At 40.0% G+C, this 14,466-nt stretch overlaps 1 protein-coding gene across 1 annotated transcript; it reads left to right on the plus strand.

Moving 5' to 3' along the window:
- Positions 1-9,638: 9,638 nt before the first annotated feature.
- On the plus strand, positions 9,639-10,790 carry LOC136354199 (uncharacterized). Its single transcript, XM_066305887.1, has 2 exons — positions 9,639-10,268; positions 10,545-10,790. Exons 1-2 carry the CDS (start codon positions 9,639-9,641, stop codon positions 10,788-10,790), a joined length of 876 nt encoding a protein of 291 aa, XP_066161984.1.
- The last annotated feature ends 3,676 nt before the right edge of the window (positions 10,791-14,466 follow it).

Consider the following 14,466-nt stretch of genomic DNA (forward strand, 5'->3'; position numbering starts at 1 on the left):
AAAGCGTGGTGGGGCGCGTGCTGATATATATAGGCGCGGGGGGGAGGGGGGGTGGTTAGGTCGGGCGGACGGGCGGATGGCGGCCACGTGGGCTCCGGGTGGGAAACGGACGGCGGCGGCGACACGTGTACCAACCGGCCTGGACTCGGAGGGGTTAGTTGGCTCGCGTGGCCAATGCAGCTCTCGCTCGCTCTACCAAAGCTAAAGCTTTTCTTCGGAGATGGATTTTCATTCCTCCGTGGGAATGTACTCTCGTTTGTTTATATGTCATCTACTTCCTCAGTTTTAGATTATAAGTCGTTTTGATTTTGAACAAAATTAAACTGTTTTAAGTTTGACTAAATATATAGATAAATATAGTAAAATATTTATAATACTAAATTAGTTTCATTAAATCAATAATTCAATATATTTTCATAATAAATTTATCCTAGGTTGAAAATATTACTACTTTTCTCTATAAATTTGGTCAAACTTAAAGCAGTTTAATTTTGACCAAAGTTAAAATGTATTATAACATAAAACGGAGGAAGTAAATAGTTAAAAAAATTGAAAAAAATGATAATATATATTAACATGAAATACACCACTATACAAACATACAAGACCAAATTTGACTTCTACAGGTTACAACAAAAAAGAACAAATCAAACCGAAAATAGTTAACGTACATTCGCATCTATGTTTGCTATTTTTGTTACAACTTGTACAAGTTGAATTTTTAACTTGCATGTTTGTAGAGTGCTATATATTTTATATTAATCTATCTTGCCAGAAAAATTTTCAAATCCTTTGATGACTATTTAGTTGGTATATATGCACACGAGGGGATGAAATCACTTTCCCCTTTTCTTCCTGGATCGTCGTCGAAACAACAGTAATACGTGTGCGTGCCGTCTGCGCCACATGCGATATGACGACGACGTCGCTCGCTCGCTCGCGCGCGCGCGCGAGATGCCAGTTTGTTGCTGGATCGATCGATCGATCGATGGATGGAAGGTCCAACTCACGGTGGCCGCGCGCGCGCGCGCCCGTGGAGAGGCGTGGACTGCTAGTTGCTGGAATGCTGGGTGGTGTCGTTGTGGGAAAAGGAGACTGGTTGCTGGTGCATTTGCTAGGGACAGCACGTATACGCGCGTGCGTACAGTGGTGCGTACGCTTGCTTGTGTGTGTGTACGCTGTTGCTGTTGCTGCTGCTGCGGCTTTATTTCTTTCTCTCTCACTTTTTTCTTTTTTGTTTTTTTTGAGGAGAACGTACCTTTTGTTGCTTGATTTGGTTAGGATCGATGATGATATTTCGGGGATCGTTTCAGGTCGATCAGATCGATGATCATCTCTGCTTAATTGCTTTTGGCTCAGGCATTGGTGTACATGGCGTACTATAATGCGTAATGCGGCTAGAGCTTCAAAATCTTGATGAACTGAAGGGAAGGAAAAAAAAAGGATTTTTAGCTAGTAAAAATGGTGCTATCAGAAAATTCTAGGATTCAACTCGGACGGTGACATTAGACTCCCCCGTAGGAGTGGATTTTCGGGGTTGGGTTAAAAAAGGACCCCCTCGTCACCCTTGCTGCTTTGAGAGAAACCTAGAGGAAGCCTTAGTATTTTTTTTCTCAGTCCTGCAATGAGAAAAGTATCTAGGGGAGATCATCCACACGAGGTTTTTTAAGAGACTGTCAATAACCCCCCCCCCCCAACCCCAAGGAAAAAGAAAATCTTTCAAATTCTAGAGCATCTAATTGGTTTAAAATTCGTACAGGGCAACCAAACCCTAAAACCCTCACCTCATTCCATTTCACCTTACTCCATCCCTCACGTCGCTGTTGTTTGCTCGTGCGAGACTGCAATCCGCACCGCCAACCCATCCCAGAGCACCGCTGCCTAGCCTCGCTGGTTGGCCGGAAGGCATCAACGCCGCAAGCGAGCCCGTTCCCCCCTCCCCAACCCCCACCCTCTCCTCTCCTTAAGACGGTGGCGGCGAGCTGCTCCCGTGTCGCCGTCTTCCCCTTCTTCGGTGGCTCCCCGCCACGGAATCCGCCACCACCAGACGCCTCCCCCTAACCAGTCCTTCTTCTTTGTCCCCGTCGCCAACACTGGCCCAGCACTCGCTTCTGACCCTGCGGCTTCGGTAGCGCTGCCGTTGTCTCGCCGCTCGTTCGATCCGGCACCCACCGCCGGGCTGCCGCCTCCCAGAACCATCCCTTTAAAGCGAGAGAATTGCCCCCTTTTCCCTCTCCCCCACCCCCTCCCACCTGACCCCACCCCCGGGAACGTAATACATAGGTCCCTATGGTAGTTTGGGGGTGCTGCTAGTGCCGGAGAAGATGAAACAATTGTTTTTGACGGTCCTTAAGTATTAAATCTGACCATCAATCCCTATATAAAAGCGAATGAAATAAAACATCTAACTTAGAGATAGTGGTTATTATAAACCATTTCCCGGCAGAAGGAGCGGTCGGAAAGTAGGACCAAGGGGTCGCCCGAACCCTAAGGTCGGTCAAACCGCCTTTGTGGACTCTCACCTCCACCTTCTACGTGGACGACCCAGATTAATTCATTCCCTATGACGGTTGTGGGTGAACCGATCTTATAACCATCATAGTAAGCATCATAGGAGGGATATAAAAGGAGATTATCATCTCACTCTCAAGACACATAAATCAAGTGGAGTACAACTCACTTTTTAGACTACTCTCTAGTACAACTAGAATATAAGAAGAGAGTGAGGGGAAGCTCCGAAAGGAGTGCCCTTGATGTCAAAGTTCTCTTCGGGGGAGTTCCGGAAGAGTGCTGGAGATGTTGAAGTTCTCTCCAGGGGAGTTTCAGAGAAGTGCCAGAGATGTCGCCATTTTCTCCGGAGGAATGCCGGATATGTTGACACTCTTTACGATCTTGTACCACGATGGATGCTTCTTTTATATATGTATTTGTGATTTTCTTTGTTATTTACTTTTCTTATTTAAGTAAGATATATTCTCATCCTTGTGGGTTCATGGCTCTGCTTAGTTAGAGTTCCTTAATCTTTTATAAGCGTGGTACCAAGATAAATTTTTTTAATTTTAAAAATAAACTCTTTCAAAACCTATTTTCAGAATATAAACCTTTATACTACGGCAGCCCGTCTGGCATGGCAAAATAACACCGACACGCGACAAACAACAGGCGTGACAGCTTTATCCTGCCATGCCAGCAACGGTGGTGTGGCTAAATAACGCTGCCACGCTAGCCAGACTGACGTGGAAGTGTTGTTTTCTGAGGTCAATCCGACTAGCGTGGCAAAAAGGTTTAGATCTTGAAAATAAGTTTTGAAAGGGTTTATTTTTAAAATAAAAAAGATCTACCGAGATTAGGGTAGTAATCAATAGTTTAGATGTGGTGTCTAGGCTGAAGGTTACCTTTGTTGGTAGAGTTAGACAGTTCGTAGCGACAACTTTGTTCGTCCTTTGTAATCCTCCACATTCAGGTACATCATAAAGCTGTAGGACAGAGTCTCCTTGGCAGACCAGGGGTAGACCGGTGTCCGAAGCAATTGATAGAGTTTTACCTTAACCTAAAATAAGATAATTAACCCATAAAAATCCTCTCTATCCTAAGCCTTCAATTTAGTTGTTGTCCTGGGATGAATCTTGTTGTTAGATTCAAGTACATACACATGTTCATACTTTTGGGTGAAAACTACAATGGTATTTGTGCGCTTTCAGATTATTTTGTACTTGTTATAAATACCAACAGTTGCCGAAGCTAAAGAAAAAGGACAGGAGTACAATTCGCAAAGTACATCCGATGGACCACAATCTGTAAGATTTAAAGGTAGATTTTCTGGCGAATGGAATTTAGCAATTCCTTTTTTCAATGTGTCAAGTAAAAAAGTAACAGGGGTTATATGAAATATTTTCTTACAATGTTCTTTTTCTTATATTCTTAGAAATCCCTGATTAAAGAAGTACTCCTATCACTACAAGAATCCGTAATTTTCTTATCCGCCCCTGGTTTCTTCGGCGGTCAGAAAAAATAACAAAACAGCCGTCAAGTTTAGTCATTCAAGAAAAATGGCGAACAAGTGTAGAGTTTGTGGAAATCTTCAAGAAAAAAGGCCTAGAATTTTTCTGCTTTGACTTTCAAGATTCGGAGTATGGGGACACTTTCATCCGGTCTCTGTGGAAAATTTTGTAGGGATCAATTAATTTCCCGTATAAGTCGAGAAAATACATCCGGGTCATTGTTTCTTACAAGGAGTTCGCGTGCCCACGTTTTTTTTAAACCGATTAGCGTGTCCAAGTTACCTGCGAAAAGTTAATTTCTGGGTGGAGTGGCAGACGATCGTCATTCGTAGGTTTCGGTTCTTACTTCTATTCGCTGAAAAGGACAGTGCTTAATTAATTGCAAATTTTGCTAGTGTGTATCCCACTGTACTGTATATATATAGCCGGCCGGCCAATATTGATTGATAATTCTACATATATGTACGGTTTTTGAAAGCTACGAGAGTAATGTTATATCTTGCGTAGTGCAAAATTTAATACTACCTCCGTCCTAATTTAACGTTCATCTTTTCGCTTATGGCTATGCTTATCAGCCAAATTTTAAATTTTCAACCTTAAATTTGAAGCTGAAATTTGAAGCTGATTTTAAGGTTTTTCCATCGAAGTTTATTTTTCAATATTTGCTTTTAGGTCGCTAAAAACATGCATATAAAAGTTTTATTCACAAATTATTTCTCGTTTGCAAATATGACAAACAATGGGGCCGTAGTGCAGTTGTAGGTTTCCGTGTCCAACGTTTGACCGTCGGTCTTATTCGAAAAATTTATGAAAAAATTAAAAAATAATCACACATAAAGTACTATTCATGTTTTATCATATATAATAACAATAAAAATACTAATCATAAAAATATTTCAAATAAATTGGATACTATGGTATTTTTAGGATAGAGCTAGTATTGATCTGTTAGTGTCATAAAAGATATTAAATTTGAATTTACCATACATAGAAAATATATATGGCACCCTGGGTATTTTGACCATAAAATTGATACTACTACGTGATTCCTCGCGCTTTGCTGCGGAAATTACTAAGTAAATTTTAATATTTTTTTAATAATCGAGCTAAAAGTAGAAACTATATTAGTTATTAACATCAAATAAAACTGGTTTGTCAAACTATGTTAAGAGAAATAAATTTAGTAGACTGTGTATGAAATTGTAGATGAAATATGATATCCCGCACTTTGATTATACGGATGAATATATGTTAAATATTATAAAAATGATAGATATATATATATATATATATGTTAAAAATATTATGAAAAATAATGTGAAGAAAGATGATTGGATATTGATTTGTAGAATTTAATGAATTATAGATGATGTTGCATGCTTGCATAAGTTTTGTACTCCCTCCGGGCTGATAATACTTGTCGTTTTAGACAAGGGTGAAGTCAAACTTTAGAATCTTTGATTATGAATCATTTTTAAAATATTTGTCTTTCAAATATGGTGACTACATGTATAGATTAGTCTTAAAAAATACTTTAATAAAATCATATATCTGTTAACACTTTTATACATATTATAATAAAAATTAATGGTCAAAGTTGTTTTTGGAGACCGTACCCTTGTCCAAAATAACAAGTATTATCGACCCAGAGGGAGTATGTAATTATTAATAGTGGATGATGAGGTGACATGTTTACGTGTTTAGTTTTAGAATTAGTGGGTTATAACTTTATATAGCAAGATAGGATTAGTCATTGTTCTTTCCAGAGGTTTGGGCGGTAGCTGCTTAACTTATATGATAAAACACATAATTATTACACGATTAATTAAATATTATTAATTCTAAACTTAGAAAATAAATTTATTTTAATTTTAAAGGTAGTATTTTTTTAAAAAAAATTCATATCGTTCAGTTGTTAAAAAAAACACGCCCAGTAGCCAAAAATCAATCGTACGTGTGGCTGTGCAGTGCGCTACACGATCTCATCGATCGATGCCGAGCGGTACAAGCATTAAAAATAACATTATAGTGATTAGTAGTTTACACCGATACAACAATCGTTGTCTCCTTTTTCTTTTTTGCAAAATTAAATATTAACTGTGCGCAATCTAGAAAGCTATCTATAGCTTTTGGCCTTACTGTGAGAAAGCATCTTTGTAATAGGCGATCGAGCATTTGTACGTAGCTAGATCGATTCCCCTGAAGCCATTTTGCTGGAAGACCATGTTGAAGTCCAAAAATACTTATGTTTTGAGACATATGGAGTATTTTTTTACATAAAAGTTGGGTATATGATTGTTAAAACTTTTAACAATCAATTTTATATTATTTTAAGTTATATAATCTAATAGGATTTTTAGGGTTGGACACTGTTATAAGAAATTAAATCGAACTAAATGACTATAGATTGTGATTGGATGATGAGTGGAGATTTGTAGAAAAACTGAATGATGAAAGGTTGTGATTGGTTGGAAAGAAAATGTTGGTGGAGAATATATTATATTTTGATATTAATTCTGAAGGCTAAAAGTTGTTATATTTTGGGATAGAGGGAGTATCCTCTTTTTACTCCTTTCATCCCATAATATAAGGTATTTTGGAGGGACATGACACATTCTAGTATTATGAATCTGGACACATCCTAATACTATGAATCTGGACACATCCTAGTACTATGAATATGACACATCCTAGATATGTCACATCCCTTCAAAATCCCTTATGTTTTGGGATGGAGGGAGTACTAAGAAATTGAGAATCATTTATATTCAGTATAAAAGGCAAATTTTGTCACATGACATAAATCATTTTGCAGCAATTATTGTAAGATACTCGGATTATATATTTACCCCACCACACTCCAGATTGATGACAAGATGCTAAAACTCAATATTGCCATTATTTTAAGAGTAAAATACACGGCCGATCCTTAAACTTGAGGGGTGGTGTCACCTAGGTCCATGAACTTAAAAATTGTACGTCTAGGTCCACGATCTCGTTTTAATGTACCAAGCCCGGTCCAAACCACCTTTGACCCTCGCTGACCGCCAACGTGGCGTGCCACGCAGGCGGCACATTTGCATCCGACCCCCCTCCGCGTCGAAGCCATGGACACGCAGGTGGCATATTTGCATTCGGCCCCCTCCGCATCGAAGCAGTGGTAAATCCCCCCAAAAAAAAAATCCCCAAATCAGTATGCTCCCTCGGCTGACCTAGGGTGAGCGGCGACCACGGCGACCTCGGCGACCATGGCGATCATCGGCGTGGCGGGACTCTAGGAGAGGCGGAGCGCCGCGGGGCTCCGCGAGAGGCGGCGGGTGGCTGTTCCATCGTCGACGCGGCGGCGATGGACCTCACCTTCAGGGGAGATGGAGAGCCTGCACCGGTGTATCGTGAGTACAACCCACCCCCTCTTTGTTGGGCTGCATGTAGTTGCATTTAGGTGGTAAAGTTTGGTTTATCGACGATGTGCGCAATGTTTTTGCCGAAAGTATTGGAGAAAAATGTAGTGTTTAGTTGGTCCGGTTGTTGATTGGGTTGTGTTTAATTTGTGTTTGTAGGCACTGGTTGTAAGTATTTCTTCCTTGAGTTTCATCATGGTGGATTTTTCTGTGGAATGGGAGTGAATCGCACATACATGGATGGCAAAGTGAATTGGTTTGATAACGTGGATTCCAGAGAGTGGGGTAGAGTTCTGCGAGTCGCAGATTTCGTTGCTATGCTAGGATATGAAATAGGACCAAGATTGAAGGTTTATTCGTTGCTGTCTGGGAAGACTATAGTTGATGGGTTGAGGATAGTGGATAGTGAAGTTGAAACTAATGTCATGAATTCAGTGTCCCACAAGATTAAGAACTTTTTCATTTATTTAGATCATACTGACCATGTGTCAGGCAGAAATCATGAAGACATTGTATTGACACCAAGAGCTGAGCTCCCTGAAGTTTTTAGCCCTCCTAGAGATGATCACCATGGAAGTGGCAGTGCTGGTGGTCAAGCTGCAGCACATAATGATGCTCAGGTGGATGACACACCACAAGTATTGGATGAAGAGGAAGGTGAAGAAATTAATTTGTTTGAGGACAACGATGATAGTTCTTCTGATTCAGACTTTGTTGACAGTGATTATGAGTGGCAGGATGATGATGATGACTTGTTTGATGATAATGTGGATGGTGAAGTGGAAGATCTTGGGTTAAGAAGGAAGACATTCAATCACAAGAAGGCAACAGGGAGTAAGTTGAAGGGAAAGAAAGTTTGTGCTGAAGATTGTTCTGAGCAAGCTTTGTCAGATGATGAAGGAATGCAATTGCCACATAACTCAGATAATGAGGATGATATCACCCTAAATTTTAAGTCTTTCAATCCTGAGGACATCAACAACCCAATTTTCAAGGTTGGAATTGTGTTTTCTTCGGTGGAACTACTTAGGAAGGCAATAACTGAATATAGCTTGAAGAATAGAGTTGACATCAAGTTGCCTAGGAATGACAGAGAGAGGGTAAAGGCACACTGTGCAGAAGGTTGTCCATGGAACTTGTATGCATCCATGGATAGCAGAGTGAAATCCTTCACTGTGAAGACCTATGTGCCACAGCATAAGTGCAAGAAGGAGTGGGTTCTACAGAGGTGCACAGCAAATTGGTTAGCAGAGAAGTACATTGAGACTTTCAGGTCTGACCCAAAGATGCCACTTGGTAGCTTTTCCAGGACAGTGCAGAGGGAATGGAATCTGACACCTTCAAGGAGCAAGCTAGCAAGGGCTAGGAGGCTTGCACTAAAGGAGATATATGGAGATGAAATTGCTTAATACAACTTGCTGTGGGATTATGGAAATGAGTTCAGAAAATCAAACCCAAGAAGCTCATTTTACCTAAGGCTAGATGACAGCAAGTTTAGCTCCTTGTATTTTTCACTTGATGCTTGCAAGAGAGGCTTTCTTAGTGGGTGTAGACCTATAATTTGCCTGGATGGTTGTCACATCAAGACCAAGTTTGGGGGTCAATTGCTGACAGCTGTAGGTGTTGATCCTAATAATTGCATCTTCCCCATTGCAATGGCTGTTGTGGAGGTTGAATCCTTTAGCTCATTGAGTTGGTTCTTACAGATATTGAAGGAGGACCTTGGTATTGTGAACACATACCCTTGGACTATCATGACAGACAAACAGAAGGTATGTTGTTGACTACATTTTTTTTCTATCAAACTCAGTTTATCTCATTTGTTTGTAATAGAAAAACTTACTCAATTTAACTCCTTGTCTGTAGGGTCTCATACCAGCAGTTCATGAAGTCTTCCCTGAATCTGAGCACAGATTTTGTGTCAGACACTTGTACCAAAATTTCTAGATGTTGTTTAAAGGTGAGAATCTTAAGAACCAACTTTGGGCATGTGCTAGATCTAGTTCTGTCTTAGAATGGAATAGAAATATGGATGAGATGAAGGCTCTGAATGAGGATGCTTATAACTGGTTGGGAGAGATGTCACCAAATACTTGGGTTAGAGCATTTTTTAGTGAATTTCCTAAGTGTGACATACTGCTTAACAACTGTTGTGAAGTCTTCAACAAATACATCCTAAAGGCTAGAGAGCTTCCAATCCTGAGCATGATGGAGAAGATCAAGGGCAAGTTAGTTGATGACTAGGTTTTACAACAAGCAGAAAGAAGCAGAGAAATGGGAAGGGCCATTATGTCCTAAAATCAAGAAGAAGCTATTGAAGTTTCCTGACCAGGCAAACATTTGTTATGTCTTGCCTGCTAGAAAGGGAATATTCCAAGTCCAAGAAAGACAGTCCACCTTTATTGTCGATGTAGTCAGCAAACATTGTGATTGTAGAAGATGGGACCTTACAGGCATCCCTTGTTGTCGTGCCATAGCTTGCATAAGAGAAGAGAGACTGTTAGAACAAGATCTTCTACCATTCTGCTACTCAATTGAAGCTTTCAAAAGTGTGTATGCCAACAACATCATGCCATGTAGTGACAAGGCCAAGTGGGAGAAGATGAATGAACCACAAATTCTGCCTCCTGTGTATGAAAAAAAGGTTGGAAGGCCCAAAAAAACTAGAAGGAAGCAACCTACAGAAGTGCATGGAAAATCTGGTCCAAAACTCAGCAAGCATGGAGTTACCATCCATTGCAGTTATTGTCATGAGGCAAACCACAATAAGAAAGGTTGTGAAATGAGGAAGAAAGGAATCAAACCAAATATTCAGGTTAGAAAGAAAGCTATAGCTGGAGAAAGTCAGGAGCCCAATCTGACACAGGTAAAAATTATCCTTAACAGATTTTACATCAATGATTTCATTTGTACTAACCACATGAAGTTGCAGGATATGATGAGACCACAGCCTGGAGGGAAACTTTACTAGCTGAGATGAATGACACCATGCTCAATCACATGATGGCAGAGGTAAACTTCCTTTCAGCTAATACAAATGAATGATTCACATGTTCTTCAATACATTGTTTCTGAAACTGACAATAAAATTCTGTTGGAGTTCACTAACTCTGCATGTAATTTTGGTTGTACAAAATTTTAGTCTTCACAGCCCAGCCAATTGACTCAGCAGCATGGGCCATTGCCAGATTGTGTTTTCATCCAACAGAACCAACCTACTGCAAGACCAGTTGTACTTACCACTGCATCCAAAGAAGGTAGATCAAAGACAACCAAGGCAAAGAAGAAAGCAAATGTTGGTGCTAAGAGCAAAAGAACAGAGGTTGGTCCTACTGATGCAGGTGCTGCTTCCAGGAAGAAGAAGACGACTTCACCAACCAAGCAGTGACCTAGGTTCTGCTTCCAGGGAGATGATGCTTCCAGGGATATATGACAGTGACCTGATGGCAACCAATGATGCACATTTTGTTCATAATAGATAGGTCTACGTATAGATACTTTTGCTAAACAACTATGTTTCTGGTTATGTAGCTACAGATAGCACTTAACCTTGTTTATGCCATGTATTGCAGTACCTCCAGCTACTATGTCCTTTTGGATAATATATATTGTCTTGCAATGAAATGGCTACTTATTATCTCTAAATGTTGTGTTCTATTTCTGCCCAAATATGGTGTGATGCATTTAAGTTTCTGCAATTCTGGAACAATACCACTCACTGCTATTTTTGCACTGATTTTTCTGCAAAATGGGAACAACATCATTCACTTATTTTTCAGCAATTCAATACCAATATTCATTGAAACTTGCTGAAACAACAATTTTTCTCACTGAAACAAACTGAAACAAAATTCTCACTGAAACCAACTGAAACAAAACTCATGGACTAAAAGCATTCATTTCACACAAACAGCCATACTTTCAGACATGTTCACTAACAGAGCAACAGATTATCCAACAACCAAAATATTACATCTTCCATCTATTTTTTTCATCACTTCATCATAATACCAACTAACAGAGCAACACCTATTGAACCTACTACTAACATGAGCTTCATTACAACTACTAACTCTCTTCCAATGGACACCACATCTGTCAGTGCCTTCTTCAGTTCATCGTCTTGCCTCAAAACTACATCGCCATCGAACTTAGATGCATTCTTCAGCTCTGCAGCCTTCTTCACCTCTGTAGCCTCTTCTCCATCAATGAAGCCATTCCTCTTCAAGTACTTCATGTACCCTTCCTCCCAATACCAGAAGTTGCAACCAGAGCCATCTTTCTACACCATCAAAAACAAATTTCAATTCTTTCAGTTAACTGAACACAAAACCAAACACACAAAAAGGAATTCTAACCTCGTGATCAGGGCAAGTGTAGAAAATGCGCCCCAGATTAGTAGGGGTCCTCGATGTGCGCACCACGACGGTGTTCTCCTTGCATAAAGGGCACTGAATCAATGGCAGTTGTACCTTCTTCCTGCGACCGCCGGAACATGAAGAACTTGGAGTAGCCATGGAAACCAACTACCACTTGCCGCCGCGAAGTCCTCCTGCCGTGACCTCGCCTCGCCGCGGTTGGTCACCTCCTGCTGCGACCTCGCCTCACCGCCGCCCTTTGTCGCCTCCCGCCACGACCTCGCTTAGCCGAAACCCTAGCCAAATTAGGGAATTGGTGGGGATTCGGCTTGTAGAGGGGAGAGTGGGTATATGTTCGCCAGCTTCGACGCGGAGGGGGCGGATGCAAATGTGCCGCCTGCGTGGCACGCCACGTTGGCGGTCAGCGAGGGTCAAAGGTGGTTTGGACCGGGCTTGGTACATTAAAACGAGATCATGGACCTAAACGTGCAATTTTCAAGTTCATGAACCTAGGTGACACCACCCCTCAAGTTTAAGGACCGGCCGTGTATTTTACTCTTATTTTAATATTTTTTACTCAATTAGAGATATAAGATTTTGAAAATGGCAGGATGTCTAATTATTATAGGATAAGTTAAACATTTTTAATAATAAACCTTACAAATAACCTAAAATGACCAATCTAAGCAACATAATCGAAGAAAATCATTTTTTACCATTTCTAAAATGTGTAGCAAATAATCGGCGGCTTGACTACTTTTAGACGTGGAGCAAATTATCATCGGAGATAATCCAGTGATGTTGCTGTAGGGACCAAGTGTTCGTGAAATTCGATAAGAACAAAGATAGACTTCGTGAAATATGTTGGTGAAATTCTTGCGTCACCTGTATTATTTGCTTCCAAACATCAGATCCCCGCCATCGAAACCAAATTTATGTGCTCGTTAATACTCCCTCCGTTTCACAATGTAAGACTTTCTAGCATTACCCACATACATATAAATGTTAATAAATCTAAACACATACATATGTCTAGATTCATTAACATCTAAATAAATATGTGCAATGCTAGAAAGTCTTACATTGTGAAACGGAGGAAGTATCTAATCAATCAAGCTGGACCACCTCTAACTCAAAGCCGTTCCATCAAGCCTTTGTTTTGCAGTTCATTTCCATGTGCACGCCCTTTTAAAAATCAAATAAAATAACCAAAATCCAAGCCATTCCCAACACAAGTGACAGTCACATGATTTGATTTTGATTCTCATGCTCAGACCAAGATGATCCAAATTCCAGCCAATAAGTAATACCTCACCATGAACCATAGCATACAAAAGTTTGATCAGTAGATTAATTATATTCATCCAGTTGCTAGTCCAAACAAGTTTTACAGATGAGTAGAGCGGGTAAAATATAACAAAGCTGAGAAGCTGTAAACCGCAATACCGCAGGGGCCAACAGTATAGGCAATGGACCCGATCATATGTGTGTTTTCTGAACTTGATGGTATAGCTGTTACTTGAATCAGTAGAGCAGCTCAGAAACTGTACAGGGCAAAAAGGAGCTAATTAAAGAGACAAAATAGATTTGGTGGCAAGAACATGCGAGTTGATTAACATTTGCAACTTGACAATGTGAGCTATATATCAGCTAAGGATCGGTATTGGAGTAGCATGATCTCAAAGCTTTTTTTGAGGTGAAGTTGTATCAAGTGCCACTGCAAAAAGATCTAAAAGGCACACCATATATATGAGCATATGGCATCTTGGAATTCTTATGCTAGGTCCAAATTAAATCATGGAATCCCAAAATACTACTATCACAGGTGGAGAAACCCTTTGTAGTCCCGGTTCGTAACCCCCCTTTAGTCCCGGTTTCTAAACCGGGACTACCAATCCGGGACTAAAGATCGCTATCTTTAGTCCCGGGTGAAATAACCGGGACTAAAGATCGATCTTTAGTCCCGGTTGGTAACCCAAACCGGGACTAAAGATCGATATTTAGTCCCGGTTGGTAGTCCCGGTTTGGGTTACCAACCGGTACTAAAGATGGCTCATCCGTCTCGGTTGGTGTTACCAACCGGGACTAAAGATCGAGCTGACCTTTTTTTTTTGCATGGCCCTGTTGCTGCATGGTTTATATATATATATAAACCATGTTTCAGTACATATATGCATATATAATATATGCATATATATATTATATTATATTTATATATGTTTCAATACATATGTACATGTGCATAATATATATGTATTTATACATATATATGTTATGCAAATGCATATGTATATATATATATATATATATATATATGACCAAATATATTTACATTATAGAAAATGTGTACACATGCATATAGAAACATATGTAGTCATGTATTAATTACAATCTATTATATGTCCTAGCTAGCTACGATTTCGATGTAGTAGTAGTCGCTAGCTCAGAAGCTAAGGACCTATGAATTGTGTTTCCGTCGTAGTAGAATTCACCCTTGGGATCAAGGATTTGTTCGTTGATGAATCCCATGAGTTGTTCTTGAACCGCCGCGATAAATTCCTTGTGCGTGGTCAGGTTATCCCTCATGCGAATAAACTATATGAATGTATGAAATTGATTAGTAATTAAACAAGAAATCGATACGTAATGAAATTTTGAATTTATTTGTACGTATATTGAGCTCTCTTGTGGTGATGATTTGGTCTG

This window comes from Oryza sativa, chromosome 11, assembly GCF_034140825.1.
Source record: "Oryza sativa Japonica Group chromosome 11, ASM3414082v1".
Classification (NCBI taxonomy): Eukaryota; Viridiplantae; Streptophyta; class Magnoliopsida; order Poales; family Poaceae; genus Oryza; species Oryza sativa.